This window comes from Photinus pyralis, unplaced genomic scaffold, assembly GCF_008802855.1.
Source record: "Photinus pyralis isolate 1611_PpyrPB1 unplaced genomic scaffold, Ppyr1.3 Ppyr1.4_LG7, whole genome shotgun sequence".
NCBI lineage: Eukaryota > Metazoa > Arthropoda > Insecta > Coleoptera > Lampyridae > Photinus > Photinus pyralis.
The window spans coordinates 4,755,731-4,776,750 of NW_022170738.1; the positions used below are offsets into that span (position 1 = coordinate 4,755,731).

Consider the following 21,020-nt stretch of genomic DNA (forward strand, 5'->3'; position numbering starts at 1 on the left):
ACATTTACACTTGGTTTTAGCAATTTCACTCCCAGTTTGTCATCTGCGTTATTTCCACGTATATGCTATACATAGAAACACAACCTCCACTTTACATCAGTATCACAATCGTGAAACTGCGAAACGAACTAAAATTTGTTTTGTATATACAACCCTCCTCACTATTGATTTAGGCGCGACTGCGAATTATTAGAAATGTGACTTTGAAATATGTATTAAAAATTTGCTTCTTTTAACGCAGTTCGTTTTCATTGCTTTCTTGTAATGCGAACGTACGAAAATTTTACTCGATAGGTGTTCATGCTCGGAAGGCAAAACCGTGTCGAAAGTGTTCGTTTTTAGCGCATTTTCTAACAAAGTTGGGTGCGCTATTGCAGCACTTTCTGTGTCCGTCCGTCTGTCGGTCTGTCTGTCTGTCCCAGGCCTTAACTACTCCTACAGTGTTTAAGATATTTAGTTCGTTCTTTTTCCATTCGGTAGTGTATAGCTCTGGCATTTGAGCCAAGGAAAATCTTGACGACTAAACTGCGTATGCGCAGGCTGCGCAACGTCAACTTTCTTATTTATGGGGATATTTGTCTGAAATCTTAACCACAGATGCTTTTAGTAAAAGCTAAAAGCAAACGTATTGCATATTGTAATTAATAATAACAATGTATATTACGTGCTTTGCAAAACAAAATAATACTTGCATTAGTCAAAACAACAAACCATCAAAACATTAAAGATAACTAATTAGATTAATGTAGGCATGCCCAGGATGCGCAATATCAACTGTCTTATTTACCAAGATATCTTTTTGAAATTTGAATAACAGATGTTTCTGTTAAAGGCAGACATATCTGATATTGCATTAGATGTGCGCATGCGCAGTCAGTGCTATCTTCCTTATTCATGAAGATATTTCTTTGAAATTTTAACCAGAAATGCTTCCAGTATATAAAAACATATCACATGTAGTAAAAGTCGAAAACTACAAATGTCATTAGCAAAGGCAAACACATCGCACATAGTAAAAATGAAATGAGTGCATTCGCAGACTGTAAAATGTCAACTTTTTCACTTATGACTCTCTCTCTAAAGTTTAGGCATAGAAGCTTCTAGTAAAAACAAGCATCGCATATAAATAGCATGCGCGAACTGCGCAACGTCAATTTTTTTATTTATGGAGATATTCCTTTGAAATTTTAACCGTATATGCGTTTAGTAAAGAAAAACATAGTGCACATACATATGGCCTATGTTTTCTACCAACTACTGTCCTTCTTTCTGTCCTCTTATCAAAGTACGGGGTGGAGGGGAGGGGGAGTAGTTTTATCGGGTATATTCTCTTATACGTCAAGAACGGATTGTCGGAAGAGAGTACTCACAAAGGGCGATTGAGAGGTCTGCAAGAAATATATGCATTGGTGATGTCAAAACAAAAGCTATTTCGGTTTAAAAAAATGCGCTTTATCTGCACAAGAGTTGTGCACACAATTTATACTTGTTTTTAATTCTTAAAAAAACGCTAAAAATTATATTTGTCAATGTTGTCTTTGCCATTTGATATAATGATTTATATAATAGATGCTGATACAATAATTTCAACGTGAAATAAGCTTTTTGCAGACATTTGGTCCTAAATTCTTTACACAATTTTCAGCCACAATTGAGTTCTGGTTTACGCCAATGCCATTTAGCCGTAGGCAGTTGCTTCCTAACCTGTTTGCGATGAAAGAGAATTGCAGATGTTTTTCCTGGAGGCAGTGTCCTTTTGAGAATTTATATATGTTTTATAAATCGTAGTTTATTGCAGCAATCGCCTGCAAATCCTCATCGGACGCAAACGATAAGTACACTTGCGTATCGTCTATATAATTGTGGAATTTGCAGGATAATAGACATTACATGCATAAAAGAGGTCCAAATATGGACCTCTGAGGGACATCAAAGTTCAATTCTCTAAACTAGCACACTCTGTCCATGTAGTTGACCGCCTGCATTCGATTTGAAAGATAATTATGGAAGAGGTCTACAGCTCGTTGTGACAATCCTATAAAATGCAACATCTCAATTTTTAGAAAGCCTTACTAAAACCAAGTAAGATCAAAAATGTCATAGGCCTTCAAGACCTCATCTGTGACATTCAGTAAGCTGTTTGGATTGCTCATGGGGAAGTATATTAAACTTGTTTAAATGCGAACGAAGTTGCTCATCCATAATCCTCTCCAGTACCTTTGAAAATGTGGGCATTCATTTCCACAGGGTTTATCACTTTGGGAATAGGGGTGATAAACGGCACAATTCCGAACACAAATCTCGTAATGCAGAAGTTGTAATGAGTGATTTTATTTTGGGCAGAATTTTGTTTTGAGAAGTTTGTGTTTTTGTCATCAGCGTAAAGTAGCATGTATGTACATTTAGGTGGTTGTCCTATTTGGATGATTTGAACTCATTTAAATTAGGGCGGCGTATTTTTTCCACAAAACTGTTTTCCTTTGTGAAACGTGACCTCAAGTTTTCAGTGCGTCAGTGCATTAATAGTGTTTTCTCTGTTCTTTAATGGGCAGAGTCGCCCCATTGTCAGGAAGGTATCTCTGATAACACTCATTTTAACGACTGGTTTATCTTACAAATCTGATTTCCCTGTGAGATCGTTTTGTGAACCCCTATCATCTGGCTTCATTATGACGGTGCAGTTTTAATATACCAATCAGTCAATTAATGTCCAGAGCCATCTTTAATCGTTCCCATTCGCGGGCGTGTCTTCTTAGGAATCCAGAGAGGTGGAAGATTTTGAAAAAAGAGGATTCGCGGTTTGTACGTGGAGCTGATAGCACGTACATCGAGAGATTCGCGGTTTGTACGTCGTGTAGTTCGCACGCTTTAGAAAAATAGATTCGCGGGTCGTATGCGGTACTGTTAAAGGGGTAGTATACCCAAAATCAAAAAAATTGTAGAAGAAAATCTAAGAACAAAATTTCAAACCGGAGTTTTCTACGATGAGTAGTTTTCAAATTATTAACGATGAAAGTTTGAAAGACAGAACATGTGACGTCATCCCGACGTCGTGGGTGCGGCGGCACGGATCCAAGCAGTCCAAACGCGTCAGTTCTTTCATATTCTAGTTCGCTTTCCTTTGAAAAAAACAAGAAAACCTTACTGAAGTATCATCCGAACATATATCCTCATATAAATTTGAATATTTGTAATAAATTTCTGTACCCAGCTCAGATTGGATACCTATGCTTTCAGTAAGCGGTTTGGTTCGATTTGATTCAGTTCTTCTGTTTGATTGTGGCATATGTTTGATGTTGAACTGGTTTCTCCACTACGAAATTGATCGTTTACACACAATAAGCAATCAGACACAATCTTACTTTCTTAGATAAGTTGACTGGCGTTTTGTAGCTTTATTAGGGCCTTTGTTTCCTGTGAGATGTAAAGAAGGGATTGCAGTATGTTAGCCTTCTCTAAACTTTATGCTGAGGTACAGGGTCCTTTCCTTCTTGTATCTTCCAAAAAAAATTATCATCTTTAAAGTGGACACTGCAAACGACGTGACTATACCTACTATGATTCAGCGGTTTTTTCTAATTTTCCAGACTTTATTTCGACACGGCTCCTTCTTTTCTAGGGGAAAATGCAATGGAACATTGGCATTTTTCAAATTATTATTGCAGGGGAAAACACAAAGTTAGGCATACTGGTGATCTAAACATAAACCAATTTAGTAACGACATAAATACTATGAAACTCTTTGACTTAATTCATTCATTCAAAATGGTATCATTAATAACTACGCCAACTAGAATTTTCACCAACATTAATTACACCAGCAGTTCTTCAATAGATTATGTTATCAGCAACGTACCTCATATTTTAAAAACAAAAAATTTTGATCCCGGAATATCTGACCATCATTGTCAAACTCTTGAATTAGTCGTTGCTTCTTGCGATATTAAAGAACACACCAACGACTATTACCTTCACACGTATAGAATAATCAAGGAACGGTCTCTTCTAGATTTCAAGGAACGCTTCGCAGAATTCCAATTTAAGGAATTCAATAATTCTAACGTCAATCGCCTATTTGACAAATTTCTAGGAACGTTGCTTTGGTGCTTCGATATTGCATGTCCAAAAAGAAAAAGGAATATTTCCAACTCTAATAAAGGTGATAGAATTCCTTTCTCTATAGATTTGTATCAAAAAAGGAAACTTTTGCAGAATTTAAATTGGTTGCGTAAAAGAATATACGACGAGAATCTTATTAAACGATACCAAACCTTAAAAAGAGAAATAAAACATCAGATAATATTGGAAAAGAAAAATTATTACAAAAATTTAATCAACAACTCATCTAATAAAAACAAAACTAGCTGGAACTTAGTTAACAAAGTCAAATGTAAACAAACGAATACTAAAATAAAAGAAATAAATTATAAGAATAAAACTTTAACATGTTCGAATGATATGGCTGCAGCTTTTGGCCAATATCTATCAACAGACATTGTCAATAAAATTAGTGATCATTTTGGTAGTAATTTAAGTAAGGAATGTACGATAAGTGAATCTGCAACTCAATCAATGTTTTTTACATCAGTCTCAAGTGACGAAGTTATCGAGATAATAAGTAGTCTGCCAAATAAAAACTCAACTGGGTTAGACGAGGTACCTGTAAGCGCAATCAAGTATTGTAAAGAATTGATTGCTCCTCATATTACGAACATCATTAATGTTTCAATTAAGGAGGGCCAATTTCCATCAGCCTTAAAATTGGCCTCCGTAACTTTACTACATAAAAAAGGTGACCCTAGCGATGTCGCAAATTATCGTCCGATTGCTGTTTTAAGTACGTTCTCAAAAATAATAGAAAAGGTCGTGGCAAAACGAGTTTACTCGTACTTAAACAAATTTCAACTAATAACCAATTGTCAGCACGGTTTAGAAATGGCTTTTCAACAGAATCAAGTATTGCTGAATACATACAGTTCGTGAACAGTAAATTAGATGTCGGTGAATACGTTGTGTCTATCTTTTTCGATCTAACTCAAGCTTTTGACACTGTAGATAAAGCATTTGTATCCGACAAATTATACAACCTTGGAATCCGAGGATCCATTAACAACTGGTTCGTGTCATTTTTAGAAGAACGAAGAATTATGGTACGCGTCAACAACGTTCTTTCGGATGAATTTAAGTTAGATTTAGGAACTCCACAAGGTAGCGTTTTGGGACCACTTTATCTTTCTCTTATACATCAATGATCTTCCTAATTTTATTACACATGGTAAATTGCTCATATATGCTGACGATACGTGTATGATCATATCTGACCCTACAACGGCTAATCTAATAAAGAAAATTAACGCATGTTGGAGTGCATTTTCAAATTGGTGCTTTAGGAATCATCTAATAATTAATTCTGCAAAAACATCAATTATCGAACATCACAACATACGAAAACAATCATTTTTTAACCAGTTTTCTTTAGGCAAGAGTATAGTCTATACGTCTACATCAGTAGAGTTTCTGGGAATTACATGCGATAGTGGGCTCTCCTGGGACACCCATATCAACAACGTCTGCAATAAATTAAACAAGTGCTATTACTTATTAACCACGTTAAAATCAATGCTGGATACTGAAACACTTTTAAATGTTTACTATGCATATGGATATTCAGCTATAGCGTATGGAATTATAGTATGGGGGCAGGGTCGAGATGTTCAAAGGGTTTTTGTATTACAAAAAAGGATAGTAAGATTGATCTTTGGTCTTAGTGGGAGAACTTCGTGCCGTGAATTCTTCAAAAGCAAAAAAATATTGACCGTGGCATCTATATACCTCCTCAAACTCTATGTCACATTCACTTAAAGAAGCACAACCTTCTGAGGAATTGTGACATTCATAGTTATAACACCAGACACAAAACCGATTTTGTAAATTTTAAAGTGAAGAATAGTTATTGTACTAAATCACCAAATCACGCCGGTGTAAATTTCTTTAATAAGCTTTCAAGTGATCTGAAAACTATTCAAAATAAATTTATATTTAAGCGGAAGTTAAAAACGTTGCTATTCAATCATTGCTTCTACACTGTGAACGAATTCCTCACTCTTACTGCACAGTCTTAGTGTTCTTGTGTTTTATATTGTTCCATAGTGATCATTAATGGCTTTAATTTTTATGTATATTTTAATAGTTGTTTGTTTGTTTCATGTTATGTTTATATATACACATACACACACATTGTAAGTACCAAAGTAATTGTAAGACGAGTGCAAAAATTACTACCTATGTAATTACTTAGCACAATAAATAAAATGAAATGACAAGGTTTAAATTAAAAAGTAAATAAATTTATTTGCAGATGTTTACGAATTCGTCGATTTTATAGATTGCATTTTGAACTAATAACTTTTTAACCTGAATTCCCTGAAAGTCTTTATATTTTGATATTTAACACTTTGAGGTATGCCTGGCGTCGTGTCTCCCAGGATTTAGTTAACTGTTTATTAGTGCACAGCAGTTTTGAGCTGTTCGCAGTTGTGCATTATTAAGCTTTATAGGGGAGTCGATGGTGTCCGTCTGTCCGTGAAAACGATAACTGTCAAACGCTTTCTACAGAAAATCGCGGATGTTCCACACACAACCGTGAGAACGCTATATCGCGTTCAAATCTCCTACTACCCGGTTGAATTACCATAAAACTACTATTATAGCGTAATATTTTTCCGTTGCTAAGTTTCCCATATTGACAAAACATCGCTATTGTCATGGCAGTTTGATATATAAAACTGTCATCTCCACGTGAATTGTTTTCATGTAGGCACGTTTTCCATTTAACGATTTGAATTCGAATGGATTTAGACGAATTTGACGATTTTGGGGATGAAGAGGAACAAGAAGAAGAGCAACTTGATCCGAATAATCCAGATCATGCATTTATTTTATTGGAACGAGAGTTTACAAAGGTAAGTGTTAGTAATAGTGATACTAATTCAATATGAAATTGCCAGACAATCGCAGACATCGAACAAAACGCACAGGCCGCTCAATACGCCGAAGAATTTAACAAGTTATTCGAAGCGCTCTACACGCATAACGAAACGAGAAAACAGTTGACACAGAGATGTGCGGAATTGGAAGAGCAGCTCGCGGGAGGCACAGAAAAACTGATAATAGCAACAAAAATTGCCGAAGGCGATGCCGAGGTCATTGCGAGTTTAAAGGGGAAAATTGAGTACTCTTGGCGGATGACTGATGCAGCACATGAGCGCGAACAGCAAGCGCAAGAAATTATCGATAACCTGAGGAGCCAAATTAGTGCTTTGGTCGCCGAGCTGGATTTCAAAAATAAGATGAGCTCGGAAGATGAGTGGGTGTTACCTAAATTGCTTTGACTTTGCATTTCAGCGTTGTTAAATTGCAGCGGAGGCGGCCAGCAAAGCAAAAACCAAGAAAGTCTAGAGAGGGAGAAAGAGAAACTAATGGGTGAAATTGGTCAACTGCAAGTGAAATTGGCAAATGCAATCGGGTACCAGGAAGAATTGGAGAGAAAAAACTCTCACGCTGATTTGAAAATAATTGACCTCTCTAGTCAATTGCAGGTTGGGAGCCTTCATTGCTTTCAGCAACTTGACTGATCATATTTTCAGGATTTGGCGAATGATTTTGACAAAACCAAGAAACAGCGTGATAAGTTAGAAGGAGAAGCCGTCGAGTTAAACAACGAACTTTCAAGATGCAACGGAGAAGTGCGTTCATTACAATCCACCGTCCAAAAAGGAGAGACCTTTATAAACCGACTAGAAAGACAAATAGATGATTTGAAGAACCTAAAGGAGAAGCTTTCGAGCGATCTTGAAAATTTAACCGATAAATACGAAAATCTACAAGACGTCCATAAGCAGCTTAAAAATACACAAGACGATACAAAGAAACAGCTCGGAAAGGCGATGATGGAAAATAAAGTAAGTTTTGACTGAAATATGCTATATCACAATTATCGCTTTGCAGCTGAAAGACGACCAAGCTGTTAAAATGAGGTCAGAAATAAATAAATTTGTGACGATTCGTGAGCAGTACGATAAGAAAATTGTCAAGTTAGAATGTGACAAACGAGCCGCTTGGGACGAGCGCGATGCACTACGCCAGATCCAAATTAGCACCCAGAAAGAGATCCAGCAGTACAAAAGGCAGTCCGACGTAGATAAGCGCACGATGGATTCAATGGTTAAGGAAAAAGACTTGCTAAATAAAAATATCTTAAAACATCAAGGTAAACTGACGAAATCTTCCATGGGTTAACGCCAAATTTTAGACCTCATCAAGGAGCACATCAAATTGTTCAAAATTCAAGAGCAAACCAAGAAAAAGTTGGAACTAGAAATTGGCGAACAAGTTCAGGAGATTGGTAAACAAAGAAAGCAGGTCTCCTACCTAGAAAAGGAGCGAGACCGACTCGTCGATGAGGGTTTGGAGTTAACGCAGAAAATAGAAGATACAATGGAGGAAATTAAGCTTAAGAAGGTAAATAATTTTTTATTACCTTTGCCATTCAACTTAAAAATTGTAGACGCAAATATACGATTTGAAGAAAAGTCTGGCGGAGAACGACAATAAATTGCGTATACAACAAAATCTGTTCGAAGGAGTGCGAGCTGAGAGGAATAACTTACAAAAAGCTCTCCAAGAGTCGGCCGCTGAATGCGGGGAGCTCAAAAATAAGCTGAAGGTGAGCAGCCACCAATCAGAGCAACTTAAAGAGGACATCGCCATGAAAGAACAAGAACTGATTCGAGAAGAGAACATTCTACGGAAGATTACGAAGGACAAAGAAAACTTAAGGTAGGTAGTTAATACGTTATAGAAGTGTAGTACCTATAAATCAATTGTAGAATTGAGCTTGATAACGCACTAGAAGCTGTCAAACAACTCAAAGAGGAAATCGTAGAAATGAAAACTGAAGAGAAACGCCTACACAAAGTCATATTCGTATGAGAGCCTCGACATTTTGTAATAAATGTACACGTAACTGTTTTAAGGAAAGCGATAAAAGAATCAAAGAGCTCACAAAAGACTTGGATACTCTTATGAATGAGCGTGACATTTTGGGATCACAGCTAGTGCGCCGCAATGACGAATTAGCACTTTTATACGAGAAAATCCGCATATTACAGTCTACACTTCAAAGAGGTAAAATCTCTCGAAGCATGTTCGGTTGAAGTTCACTCAAACTGTCTTAGGGGAAGCCCACTACGAACGTCGACTGGAAGATATTCGACTTTTAAAAATCGAAGTAAAACGTCTGCGTCAAGAAAAACTGCTTCTAACAAAATCCATTACCAACATGACGGACCTACGGCAAGAAATTTTCCATATGGAACGTGATTTAACAAGGGAACGTTTGAAGTGCCGAGCTTTGGAAGAAGAATTGCAAAATCCGCTAAACATACATCGATGGCGCAAGCTGGAGGGATCTGATCCAGATGTTTTAGACTTACTTAAAAAAATTCAATTGCTCCAAAAGTGCGAATGACACGTCGCCCTTAACTAGGCAAGCTTACTTTCTTTTTGCAGAAGACTGCTGAATCAGACTTCGGAAGCCGTCGAACGGGAAAGGCAGCTCAAGGAGGCAGAGAAGCTTTATACCAATCTCAAGCAAATTATGGCCAAGCAGCCGAGCCCCACGATTCAGGAAGATTTAAATAAAACGCGCAAAGCGCTTACATTACGTGGCAACAAGCTAAAGGTTTGAATGTTTAATCAATTCGAGAAAAGTAAAAAAGTCATTGCAGTGCTTGGTTTCTGAATTGAACATGACGGAATTGCAATCTATAGAGTACAAAGAAGATTTAGACAAGGTTCGTGAGGAACTGAAGGAGGTGAAGAAAAAGTACTTGATTGAAAAGAAAGCACATCAAAAAGATTTGGACGCCTTAAAAACCCTGGAAAGTAAACACAATCAGATGCCAAACATAGTGCCAATTAAATTTACAGGTGGAGGTTTTAAAATGTCTGTAACCACCAATGAACAATTTTAATATTAAATGATTTTTTAACAAAAATGCGCTTTATCCTCCTGACCGTTCTTCTGTTTGCCTGTCCGCTCGTTTGCGGTAAGGTATGACTACGAAAGACATCACCTAACAATGTTTATCAGTATTACCATCAATGTCATAGGCGACACATTGACTTTGTAATTTTGCACACCTCCTAATATTCGTCCCCGGAAGATTGACTTCTGAAAACTTCGCTCTCAGAAGATCCAATCTAAAAATTCGCCCCCGGAAGGTTCATTCCCGAAAGATTTGCCAGTGGAGCTCTCGCAAAATTCGCACCCGCAAGATTTATGCGCGGAAGATTTGGTACCAAGAAAACTCGCCTTTGAATTTTCGTTATTATACCGAAGCATTGTGAGCTATCGTAAGAACTGTACTGCAAAATTATTACACTAACCCATATATCTCGTATGCTGATAATTTCAGAAGTTGTAACGCCACAGAGTACATACTACTTTTTACTCAGGCATTAATTATATTTGTATGTAGATTCGTTAGAACACCTTTGGTTTGCTGTTGACTATTCTATTTAGCATCCTGTACTTATAAGCATGAATTACTCTGTATATATAATTTGTGCAGTTGGCAGCCCCCGTTCCAATCTGGTTATTTGGTGTTGGCAGCACTGAATAGTATGACGCTTAATACTAACCTCACTTTTTCATAATACCGATTACCGGTTGTCGGTATATCTAGGTACTAGGTTTAAATCTTATATAATTTTAGTAGAAGAGGACTACATGGTACCATGCCAAAATTACTTGAAGTCTGTGTTGACAACTTCGAATCTGCTTTAGCGGCTATAACTGGTGGAGCTGATCGAATCGAACTGTGCTCGTCACTAGTGGAAGGCGGTTTAACACCGACACCAGGACTTCTCCTACAAATTCAACAAGCCAACAACACAAAAGTTCCGATTTTCTGCATGATACGATGCCGTCCTTCAAACTTCGTGTACTCTCGCGAAGAAATCGACATTATGCTTGAAGATGTTAAAATACTTAAACAGAAAGGCGCGGACGGTTTCGTATTCGGAGCGCTCTTGGAGAACGGCGACGTAGACATGAAGAAATGTCGCGAGATTCTTAAAGCGTGCTTTCCTCTTCCAGTCACGTTTCACAGGGCGTTTGATTTTTGCAGGCGGCCTACTATCGAGGTGGAAGTCATCATTGATTTGGGATTTACGAGGTTGTTAACTAGTGGGAAACAAAAAAATGCACAGCTGGGTGTTAAACTAATTGAGAAACTTTGCGACCAGGTTGCGAATAGAATTATAATTGTTCCAGCAGGTGGTATCAATAAAGATAATTTAAAGTATATTATCGAACAGACAGATGCAAACGAGTATCATGGATCGTTTCGCAAATTGAAAGAGGAAAGTAAAGATGAAGAAAGCGAAGTGGTGTTAGGTGAAAAAGATGCACAATTACACATTGCAGATGAGCAATTGATTAGTGAAATTGTTCATATGCTAAAAACTGACTAATTTATGTTGTATCAGTATCTATTTTTTCATGTTGTATTTGAAAGACATAATGTGTGTACTTTCATGTTGGGAATGCTCTAAGTACAATGTACGTCTCTGTGCTCATTAAAGAAGTATTTTATTGATTTGGTGTAACTAGCAAATTTTCAAGCTTTCTGTTTCTTTTAATGTGTTTATCCTTTTTGTTGTGCCCTGTCACAGAATGGCCACAGTGGCATTGAAAGAGGTAGTTCAGACTGTCCACCCTAGGTGTGAGTGGATTTTCCTGAACCCCAATTTGTAATAATATTGTAGCAATGAAGAGGAAAGCATATGGAGTGGAAGAGTACTACAAACAGTCCTTGTGGCTGTGAGCAAAGTTTGTCCGCACGGGCACCCCTCATGTTCCTCTTGCTAGACATGGACGGACTTGTAAACCTCCTATGTCTAGGCTTTGACCACTGTCCTCCGATATCCCTCGGGGTATCAAAGGAATGAAACACGTTGACCTTTTCCTTCCTTTACGACGTGAACAAGACTTATTAGTATTCAGAAGCTACAACTGGGCATGCATGGGCTGGACTCTGGAGTACACTCCAGAAAGCAAATACTGGACAAGAGGGTAACTTGGAAACCTGCTCACATCACCATGGTCTTAATGCGTTGTCGAAGCTTTATGGGGAGGAATCTGACTATACACCACTTATCACTGTAGATAATTAGGCCTATCTTGAACAACCTTGCGGTGGTATGGTGCTCCCAAGCGGAAGCAAAAGTAGCCCAGACTCAACTAAATAGGCTGCAACGAATGGCCTGAGCAATGAGTAGTATACCCAAAGCTGCCATGCTAGGCCTGCTCTTCATTTAGTATAAGTAGTGGTGAAGAAGGAAGCAGCGAGGTAGGAGGGAATACATTGAGGGCTATTTAAAAACTGCCGTTCATGCTTGTTTTTCAATAAAGCTCCTTCCCACCTACCACTGTAAAGTGGATTATTATACAGTGATATTCATGTAGAAGTTGACATAGGGATTTCCCATGGATGCATCCTTGGGTGGGCATTTCCTATGTCTACTTTTACATTATAAAGTCCTGGAAGACGCCTAATTTTATGCAACCAAAATACCTTCTTGGAACAAATAAAGATCTGGCCTTCGTATTAATTATTAATTTGAATACTGTTGCTGCTTCACAGAAAATAAATCTCTTAAGCTCCTTTAACTGTTATCGGCACTATACCAATTCGAAATATCAACTTTTTCTTTACTTGAATAAATCGCACACGAACCGATAATGCAATATGACATGCAGATCCTCATTTGTTGTAGGCAGTTACTTTGGTTGCATAAAATTAGGAGTCTTTCAGGAGACTTTTTATCATGTAAAAGTAGACAGGAAATTCTTATAAGAAATCCTTGGGGGATTTATCGCTATGCTAACAAATTTCCTTTTCTTATACCTAGGAGGCGTATGCTCATGAATCTCATATAGCAATGGTATCTCTAGGGTGGCTAAACCAGGTTCCAAGTATGGATTACTATTCATCAGGTATGAATTTATTGTTATGTGTGCACGGTTGAATTTACCTCTTGCTTAGCTAGTACAGCTCCAGCTGCGTAGAGTGGTCATGAAATAGCATAATCCGAGAGTTCATTGTATCATTTGATCTTCTAAGTAGACCCTCCATCTTTTCTGCTACGAACATGCCTATAACGCCCACATATGGCTTAACTTCTTTGTAGTCAGAATGACATAGTGAAACCTCTTGATATGAAGTATTATGTATGTAATGTAGATGATCATTTATACAATTTGTCATTGATATTAATTTGCTAATCATGGGTTTTCTTCATAGTTCATTTCCATGTAAAATATGCACGCGCGATTTTATTACGGTAATTTTCACGGTTGTTGCTTTCCAACTTTTGAGTTATTCAATCGATCTGGAGAATTTACTAAAACAAAAGATATGGCACAAATGAGATAACTTAACAAACAAATTGAGAACAATTTAATATGTATTTCATATCTCCCAAACCCTTAGCAATATAATTACAATTTATCACAACATGTCTCAGTACATCATAAAAATAAAATATCTATAGTGGTAATGTCTTCGGGAATAGTTATTTGTACTCACAGAAACAAATATATTTCCGTATAAAATAAAAATACGTCGAGTGATCCATAAGATGAAGAATATGCAAATTCTGTGTCAAAGAAACATGGCAAAAGTGAAGTACGTATTTAGTATTAGCTGAGATTTCTTCGCGTTAAGCTCGGAACAAAAATATTCTCAGCTTTATGCACATACTCTTACAGTTTAAAATTAATCGAAACATGTACTTAAAATGATAAGGATTTAAAAACACTATTTGAATATTAAGTACAAAATTCAGAGATAAGCCAAGTCACATAGTAAAAGGCATTAATTGATACATAAAGCATTTGTTACAAACTCGAACTGGTTTAACGTGGCCAAATTTTGGCAAAGGAACACTGTTTGACGAACATCGAGAGCAAAATATTTTTCCACAGTTTCTACAATGATGTCTTCGTTTGACGACCGTGAATGTAGCGGTACAACTCATACATTTAGGCGCTTCTATATCCGGTATCCACACAGGTGGACGTTCATATTCTACCTGGCAAGTTATGTGAGACACTGATCCATTAGCAACAGCAGTCCCTAAATTTTCAGTGACGCTAACGCAACGTTCAAAATCTTCAGTCATGCCCGCTATATCTTCGTCATCACTAGATCGGGGTCGATTTGAATACTGGGATTCGGTATCCTCATTATCCATATGAAAATATACGTTGTTATCGAACAAAGCTTCCTGAGCTAGAATATTGGGGTCAACTGTAAACTCGTCGTTTTCAATTACTTCACTGGAGGATGGATGATATTCAATTGAATTGTCTAAAATTTGCTCAGAAAGCGAAGCAGTTTCAAGCGAATCGCAAGTGTTCATTAGAAAAACGGCTTTGAGAATATTCCGTAAGTCGCTCGCAAAGTTGGTTTGCAACTGATCAGCTACGCCGGCGATACAGACGAATAATCTATGTAACAAATCCTCGCTTGATCTAAATTTTGCTCTAATTTCGTTCCTACTGGCAATTTCGGCAGCTTGTAGCGCTAAGGCGATTTCTTCATCATCCGCGCAGTTGCTATTGAATGACGAGGTATCCGAACTTCCTTCGCTCACTTCCGCGTCGGTAGCGCGTTTGGGAATGGATACCAATTTTGAAGATTTTCGTGTTATCTTTGGCACGCTTCCACTTGTTCCAGGGGAGAAGTCGACCTGTCCTTGGTGGGCCATTTTTTTCTTGCTCGATTGCAGCTGCGCCGGCTCTGATTTGCAGTGACATGAAACTTGGGGCATTGCAGACTTCTTAACACAACCACATGATTTTTCTTCAAATACATCCAAACTGGGCGATCTATCTAAGCTAGTAGTTTCAGTACATATCCCCGAATCACTTGGAGATTCTACCCCTGGTTTTTTCTCTTCGGAATCGGTAGGAGCTTCAGTGGCAAGAATAGATGATAATGTGGCAGCAGCTACAGATATTACTTCCAAAGAATCATGTTCAGGTTGCGAATCGATTGATGAACTTTCTTCTAGAACTTCTATGGCTGTAGAGGTGGAGGGAGTTTCATTACTATCTACTGTGTTTTCTCTACTGTTTGCGTCCGTAGATTGAACAGGTTTGCTTTTTTCCTTAGCACTTTCATGATTGTTTAAGGTAACGGTAAAAAAAGTACACATGAAATCTTTACACGAAGGGTAGTCACTATAGAATTGATTAATAAAGTCATCTAAATCACTATGCATATCAAGATCGCTAACTGATTTTAAGTCACTAATTTGTTCGTTATCACATAATAATTTTTCAAGCATGTACAACTCTTTCTTGTTTAACGTCCATAACAGTTCGCGAATTTTGAGCAATAAAGTTCTAAACGGTCTAAACATTTCACTTATTTCCTCCATCGGTTTATCGATGCATAGCGGACCGTTAGGAAAAATTAACAACCCACTAACTATAGCTAAACGAGGTATCGTAAACATAAGCGCCGGATCACAGTCGTCGATCATATCTTGGGATATTAATCTCATTCGCAACGCTCGCTGAAGGGTTTCAGAGAAAAGAACGCCGATTAGTTGCTGCAATTCGTATTCTCTCGTTGTCTTCACAGGTACCATAGCGCTAACGTAACAAAGTTCGAATTCCGCGAAGAGTTTATCAAATATTTTTAGGCTTTCGATTAAAACTTCGTTAATAAGATCGTTACCGTTCAACTGTAAAGGGCCGTTCGGTGTATTGCTACGAAGACATGTTTCGCGTAGTAAATTCCGGACGTTTTCTAAACTTTTCGTTAATGCTCTTGCAAGTGGTCGCATTACTGTGCTTTCAGCCTCGCGATTCATGATAGAAGAACCGGCAGCCAAGCACTGTGAACAAAAACAAGATATGGTTACAAACTCCCAAATAAATAGGAGCTGGCGGCTGCATAAATATTTAGTCCCTTAGGAAAATGCGTTAAGAACAATCAAAGAATTGAATTTTTACCTCCGCTCCAAACCACAGTTGTCCTGCTAAGTTTTCCTGCAGAACGTCCTCCGGAAATTTCACTCTGAAATCACGATTAGCTCTATGTTCCCCGATAAGTACGTCCATTATGGCATTCGTTATTGTTAAAACCTTATCTTGCGATTGTCTCAACTGATTGACCAAAGATGTGCATCGCTCGGGATCTTTGCGACCGTCAAAACTATCCAGCTCGCTTGCTATCATATTTAATGCTTCGTCGGCGAAAAAAAATTGAGCTAGCAGTGAAGTATCGTCTTTCTAAAATGGAAAAACTGAGTTAATATGGGTACAATAAAAACCGAGATAAAAACAAAAACTAATAGAGGTATATAGAAGTAACGTATTCTCTTTATCTTTGATACGAAGCATTGGTTTGATTTTTGAATTCATAGTAAGCAATTTGACAAATATCTTGACATTCTTGGATTATAAACCACGTGTTTTGTTTATTGGTGAATTTGTTAAATTCTGATCGCTCGAAATTTCGTTTGTTTACAAAACGAACATACGAAAGGCCTTTATTATAGAACATCCAAATATAGGTACGTGTTTGTAATCAGAAACGAGAAATAGTAGTGCAATCTATAAATTGTACTTGATCATCATAAAGTGCACCAATTAGACAACGAGCGACAAAGTCACTTCAAACAGAATATTACGACCTAAAGCTCGGCCAGAAATAGCCATTAAGGCGGTGACATGCGCCCAAAATGAAAATGTTTTGTATGTATTGTATAAACAAAAGATTATTGAAACAAATTGAGATTATGATAAGACGAGGCCAAATATTTTTCGTTTGATATTTCTGAGGGTAGGTATTCCCAGTCAGTATGTAATGGGAAATGCCGCTTGATATCTTACTTATTTATCTCGCTCTTTTTTAAGGGAATTTGGTATATTGTCGAACTAATAAAAAAGCAACTAAAAAGATGTCGTTGATGGCGCGCGTGCAAATCTGTCCGATATGCAAGATTGATTTGGATTTTACACCTACCACCGTTTGTTTAGATTTTACAACAAGCGATTTAATGGACGGTGTATTATCTTTTTCAACGGAAATCGTTTTATTCACAAAGACGTGAAATTACGAACACCCAGTCCACTTAATTAGACATGTATTCGAGTCAATATGATTTCATTGTATTTCCTATTTTTTAATTATACTGCAGGTATAATAAACTAGAAAAAAAACACTATAAGATACACGTGTATAATTGGCCTTTAAAGCACTTGCAACGTTAAAGGCACTCCGCTTCGCGTCGTGCCATTAAACTCGTCGTCATTTTTTGACGTTAATACTCTAGCAAGGTTTCACGCGCGAGTTGCTGCCTGATAACACTGTCGAGGTGTAAACACCAACGTACGTCTGACTTACTGTGGTGCGTGAAACCTTGCTAGAGTTTTCCCGCCTTTAGGTAGTTGAATTTAAAAGCAAATTTAATTAGCAATCGGTACAGTTGTAGAAAAAATATTGTATATAACGGCGGTTGACGGATATGTTGATTCGGTTTCGCCTCGTCAAAATACCTTCATTCTCAATGCGCGAAATTGAACTTCGCGCTCTTGTTATATAAATAACTATTCATTACAACTTTTTAATCCACTTTTTAAATCAAATTTCGCATTAGTAGCCTTCATCAATGCTATATTTGTGATAACAATTCTTTATTGTTTACTTTTCCTACCGTTCTTCCGATTTCAAATTCATTTTTTTACTTTATTTATTTGTTACTCGTACTTATCGACCCTTTCCCAGTCCGTGGAGGTCTATTCGCGAGTATTGTACGTACCTACCCGCAAATAAGGGTAAGTAACCTGGGTATAGCTATAGCATGTGCAAAACCAAATTTTGAACCTGGTGGTAGTTTTGCTTTTATTCCAAGTGACTATGTATCAAATTCATTTAAATCCCTCCATAAATAAGAAAGTTGGCACTGCGCATGCGCAAAACCAAATTTTGAAAATTGCGATAAATTTGCTTTTATTGCAAGTGTCTATGTATCAAATTTCATTTGAATACCTTCATAAATAGAAAGTTTGCAATTCGGTTTGTGGTGTAGAATGACTCAATTTCTGTAACAAAAAAATGATACGAAGCGCCCTTCTCCTATTCCTCCCCTATTGGAATTACTAAGTAATTACTAAGTAAGTAGTAGTAATCGTGTGAATCGGGCACATCGAAAAATTGGTAGTACTAAACAGATGATTATGCATTCGAATGACATCTGTCATTCGTATTTCAATGGGATGCAGAGTGGGATGCGGAGCACAATATAAAATGACGTTCAGATGATGTTTCTATGGAAACGACCGCGACGGCCGAATCTAAGCTTAGTAATTGTGACGTCTAAATTAAATTCAGAATTGTCAGAAGATATTTACATTGATTTATACTCGGATTTATATGATGCCCTTTATGATTGGGTAAAAAATTTAGCACACGATACTGCAGATTAGAGATATAAAAAGAAACAGTCTACGAGTAGAATTGTACAACATTCTTCCGGAATCTATAAGTGTATTTTAAAGAGTGTTGAAGCATCTACATCTTAAATATTGCTTCTACTCCGTGCGCGAATATTTAAATACTAAATGCCTGTTTCTAACGAATGAAATAAAAGAATCCCTTTCTCACCCCCAGTGTTGGTTTAAAGAAAATAAAGTGCGATATGAAAATAAGGTAGCAATTTACTCAAAAGCTAAGTTGTGAGGTTCAATAGGATTTATATTCATAGCTTTACATTTGCAAAAGTCAACATTAGATATCTAATGTAAGGGCCAATCTTCTGCTTCCCAAGGTTAGTAAATATTTGGGAATACTAATACATACTTAGACGATTTGGCTATTGACGATATTGGTTAAAAATAAAATTTATTAGCAACCTTCGTGCTCCGGATACGTTAACCTCACGATTAATACAATGAAATAGAGGTAGCAACACGTTTATCAAAATTTATACAATTTTATGTAATTGAAGCGATTATCCTGTCGTAAGTAATTCTGCACTGACGAGGTACTACCTGCGTAAAATGGCACGCTTCTTAACTTAGAAATCATAATTAATATGTGGAACATGGCTCAATTTTCTATTGTTTAAGGTTAAGCAAGTACCTAACGCACTCCATTGTTATACGTACCTTCTTATTACACTATCTTCGGGTTTAAATTAATTAACAATTAGCTGAATCAAATCGTACTCTTTAAAAAATTTAAGGCTAGTTTCCACCCAAAAGCGGCACCCACCGAATACAAAATATTCTCTTTGCGCTCGAAAACTATAAATAATAATTTCTCTCAGTTCACACCTTTCTGCAATAACCAAATGTAATAGAGGTTCGCCTAGTTACATCCCTCGAGTGTTTCCATGCGCTTTTAATTGAATTACTCGGAATTAGGTAAAGTACTTAATTAGGCAAATTGTGAAACTATTACGTTTTTTAAAAAAAACTAGAAAGCGACACAATTTTAGTGCCACTAATGATCAATCACGCAATTTAAAAAATAGTATCAAGGTCCTTCTTTGCAAATTACTCTGAAGAAACAGGTTGTACGAAATTAATTATATCGTTTCTTTTCTTAATCTTTAATACTCGAAGACCTTGATAATGGTATCAAAGATAAATAGAAAATTATAAGACAACAATTAATGTAGAATTGAAAATATTTAGTTACAGTTAGGAAAACTTATACTAACCTTAGGTCTATAAAACCACTTCCGTATAGACTCCATCATTTAATAAGTTTGCTTATATGTACCAGAAAATAAAATCAAAAATGTCACATGTTAAATAGGTTTAGAACACAAAACTGCACAGTAAAGTAACAGGATTTTCACTTCATCCATTTACACTTTTTCATCTACAACCCATTTATGATGTCACACCTTTACTACATTTTTAAGTCACTTTGTCTGCAATTTAATGGCGAAAAGATTGGATTTAAAAATGAGGAACACGGGTAATTCCAACCGTATGGAAATACATGAATCAGAATTATTTTTGACACCAGACAGTGCGTGTGTAACAAAATGTATAAACCGAGCGTGGCAAACAAAGCGAAATAAATAAATGGTTATAAAAACTTGGGTTTGAAGAAAACTGTAGCTTACAGCACCCTGTTTCTGCGAAACATTTCCGCTAGCCGTTTACAGACTTGTCCAAGCAGTTGTAAAAGTTGTCGACAGATGGTGGAACGTGTACAGTTACAATTGCATGACGGTCGATACTTGATTCCCGCCAAAAACAGACATTTGTTTGAGAAACGTACATTCTTTATTTACAATGCCGAATTACACAAAGAACTTGATTTGTTTTGGTCCTTCGACACCGGACAATTACTAAGTTATTGATGTAATTATTGAATTGACCCGATTCGCATTATTTTTTTGTGCCTTGTAGAGATAAGAAAAGAATTGTGTAGGTATAATGAACAAGCAAAATCCACAAAGAAAATAATATCAATAAAAAAATTGATTTTGCTCCGTTAGGCGGTTTTTAACAGGAACGAATCAAATTTGATACATGATACATTGATACACAATCCTAAAAATCGTTATTTGGCGGAAACTACTATGAAATTCAAATACTAGCACATTTTTTACAATACAGGCTGTTCTAATACCCTGTAATTTTAATCGGTTGCCTAATTATATAATAGTTGAGGTTATTTGTTCGCATTTGTGTTTTGCAAAAGTTCGATTTGGTCTAGTTTTGACAAAGTAGCCTACATTGTTGGACAATTCGCGTCGAGACAATTTGCACCGATTATGACATTTTGATTCAAACACAATTTCACACTCGCAGAATTAGTATATGCTGCGTATGGTATGTGTATAGGAAAAGTAAAGGAAGCCCTCAGTTACTCAAACTCGTTCAATTTGGGAGTTTCAATATTGTCGCGAATAAA

General features: G+C 36.8%; 3 protein-coding genes and 1 long non-coding RNA gene across 5 annotated transcripts; 2 read left to right on the forward strand and 2 right to left on the reverse strand.

Annotated features, from left to right (window-relative positions):
* Nucleotides 1–1,514: 1,514 nt before the first annotated feature.
* LOC116176679 lies at nucleotides 1,515–4,264 on the reverse strand. Of its 2 annotated transcripts, none has more exons than XR_004146486.1 (3): nucleotides 3,557–4,264; nucleotides 3,363–3,497; nucleotides 1,515–3,313 (listed from the first exon to the last, which is right to left on the reverse strand). It is a non-coding gene; the product is annotated as an uncharacterized LOC116176679 (long non-coding RNA). The 2 variants fall into 2 exon arrangements; XR_004146487.1 differs by having other exon boundaries at nucleotides 3,553–4,264.
* Nucleotides 4,265–6,785: 2,521 nt separating this feature from the next.
* On the forward strand, nucleotides 6,786–10,034 carry LOC116175534 (cilia- and flagella-associated protein 58-like). The gene is made up of 12 exons (XM_031493696.1): nucleotides 6,786–6,962; nucleotides 7,008–7,366; nucleotides 7,421–7,598; nucleotides 7,647–7,961; nucleotides 8,008–8,269; nucleotides 8,312–8,520; nucleotides 8,567–8,838; nucleotides 8,889–8,985; nucleotides 9,036–9,186; nucleotides 9,237–9,519; nucleotides 9,571–9,742; nucleotides 9,789–10,034. Exons 1-12 carry the CDS (start codon nucleotides 6,849–6,851, stop codon nucleotides 10,032–10,034), a joined length of 2,658 nt encoding a protein of 885 aa, XP_031349556.1. The 5' UTR covers nucleotides 6,786–6,848.
* A 647-nt stretch (nucleotides 10,035–10,681) lies between these two features.
* Nucleotides 10,682–11,663, forward strand: LOC116176427 (copper homeostasis protein cutC homolog). Its single transcript, XM_031494992.1, has one exon. It carries the CDS (start codon nucleotides 10,801–10,803, stop codon nucleotides 11,536–11,538), a length of 738 nt encoding a protein of 245 aa, XP_031350852.1. The 5' UTR covers nucleotides 10,682–10,800; the 3' UTR covers nucleotides 11,539–11,663.
* Nucleotides 11,664–13,514: 1,851 nt separating this feature from the next.
* On the reverse strand, nucleotides 13,515–20,154 carry LOC116176372 (lateral signaling target protein 2 homolog). Its single transcript, XM_031494894.1, has 3 exons — nucleotides 19,810–20,154; nucleotides 16,094–16,372; nucleotides 13,515–15,975 (listed from the first exon to the last, which is right to left on the reverse strand). Exons 1-3 carry the CDS (start codon nucleotides 19,846–19,848, stop codon nucleotides 13,927–13,929), a joined length of 2,367 nt encoding a protein of 788 aa, XP_031350754.1. The 5' UTR covers nucleotides 19,849–20,154; the 3' UTR covers nucleotides 13,515–13,926.
* Between the last annotated feature and the right edge of the window lie 866 nt (nucleotides 20,155–21,020).

Bases quoted from the DNA above. Each gene is read 5' to 3' on its own strand.
- LOC116175534 (XM_031493696.1), top strand. From the start codon at position 6,849: ATGGATTTAGACGAATTTGACGATTTTGGGGATGAAGAGGAACAAGAA. The intron at 7,367-7,420 runs GTGGGTGTTACC...GTTAAATTGCAG, and splicing joins AAGATGAGCTCGGAAGATGA to CGGAGGCGGCCAGCAAAGCA. The intron at 8,986-9,035 runs GTATGAGAGCCT...AACTGTTTTAAG, and splicing joins GCCTACACAAAGTCATATTC to GAAAGCGATAAAAGAATCAA.
- LOC116176427 (XM_031494992.1), top strand. From the start codon at position 10,801: ATGCCAAAATTACTTGAAGTCTGTGTTGACAACTTCGAATCTGCTTTA.
- LOC116176372 (XM_031494894.1), bottom strand. From the start codon at position 19,848: ATGATGGAGTCTATACGGAAGTGGTTTTATAGACCTAAG. The intron at 16,373-19,809 runs GTTAGTATAAGT...TTTCCATTTTAG, and splicing joins AGTGGTTTTATAGACCTAAG to AAAGACGATACTTCACTGCT. The intron at 15,976-16,093 runs GTAAAAATTCAA...TTTTGTTCACAG, and splicing joins AACTGTGGTTTGGAGCGGAG to TGCTTGGCTGCCGGTTCTTC.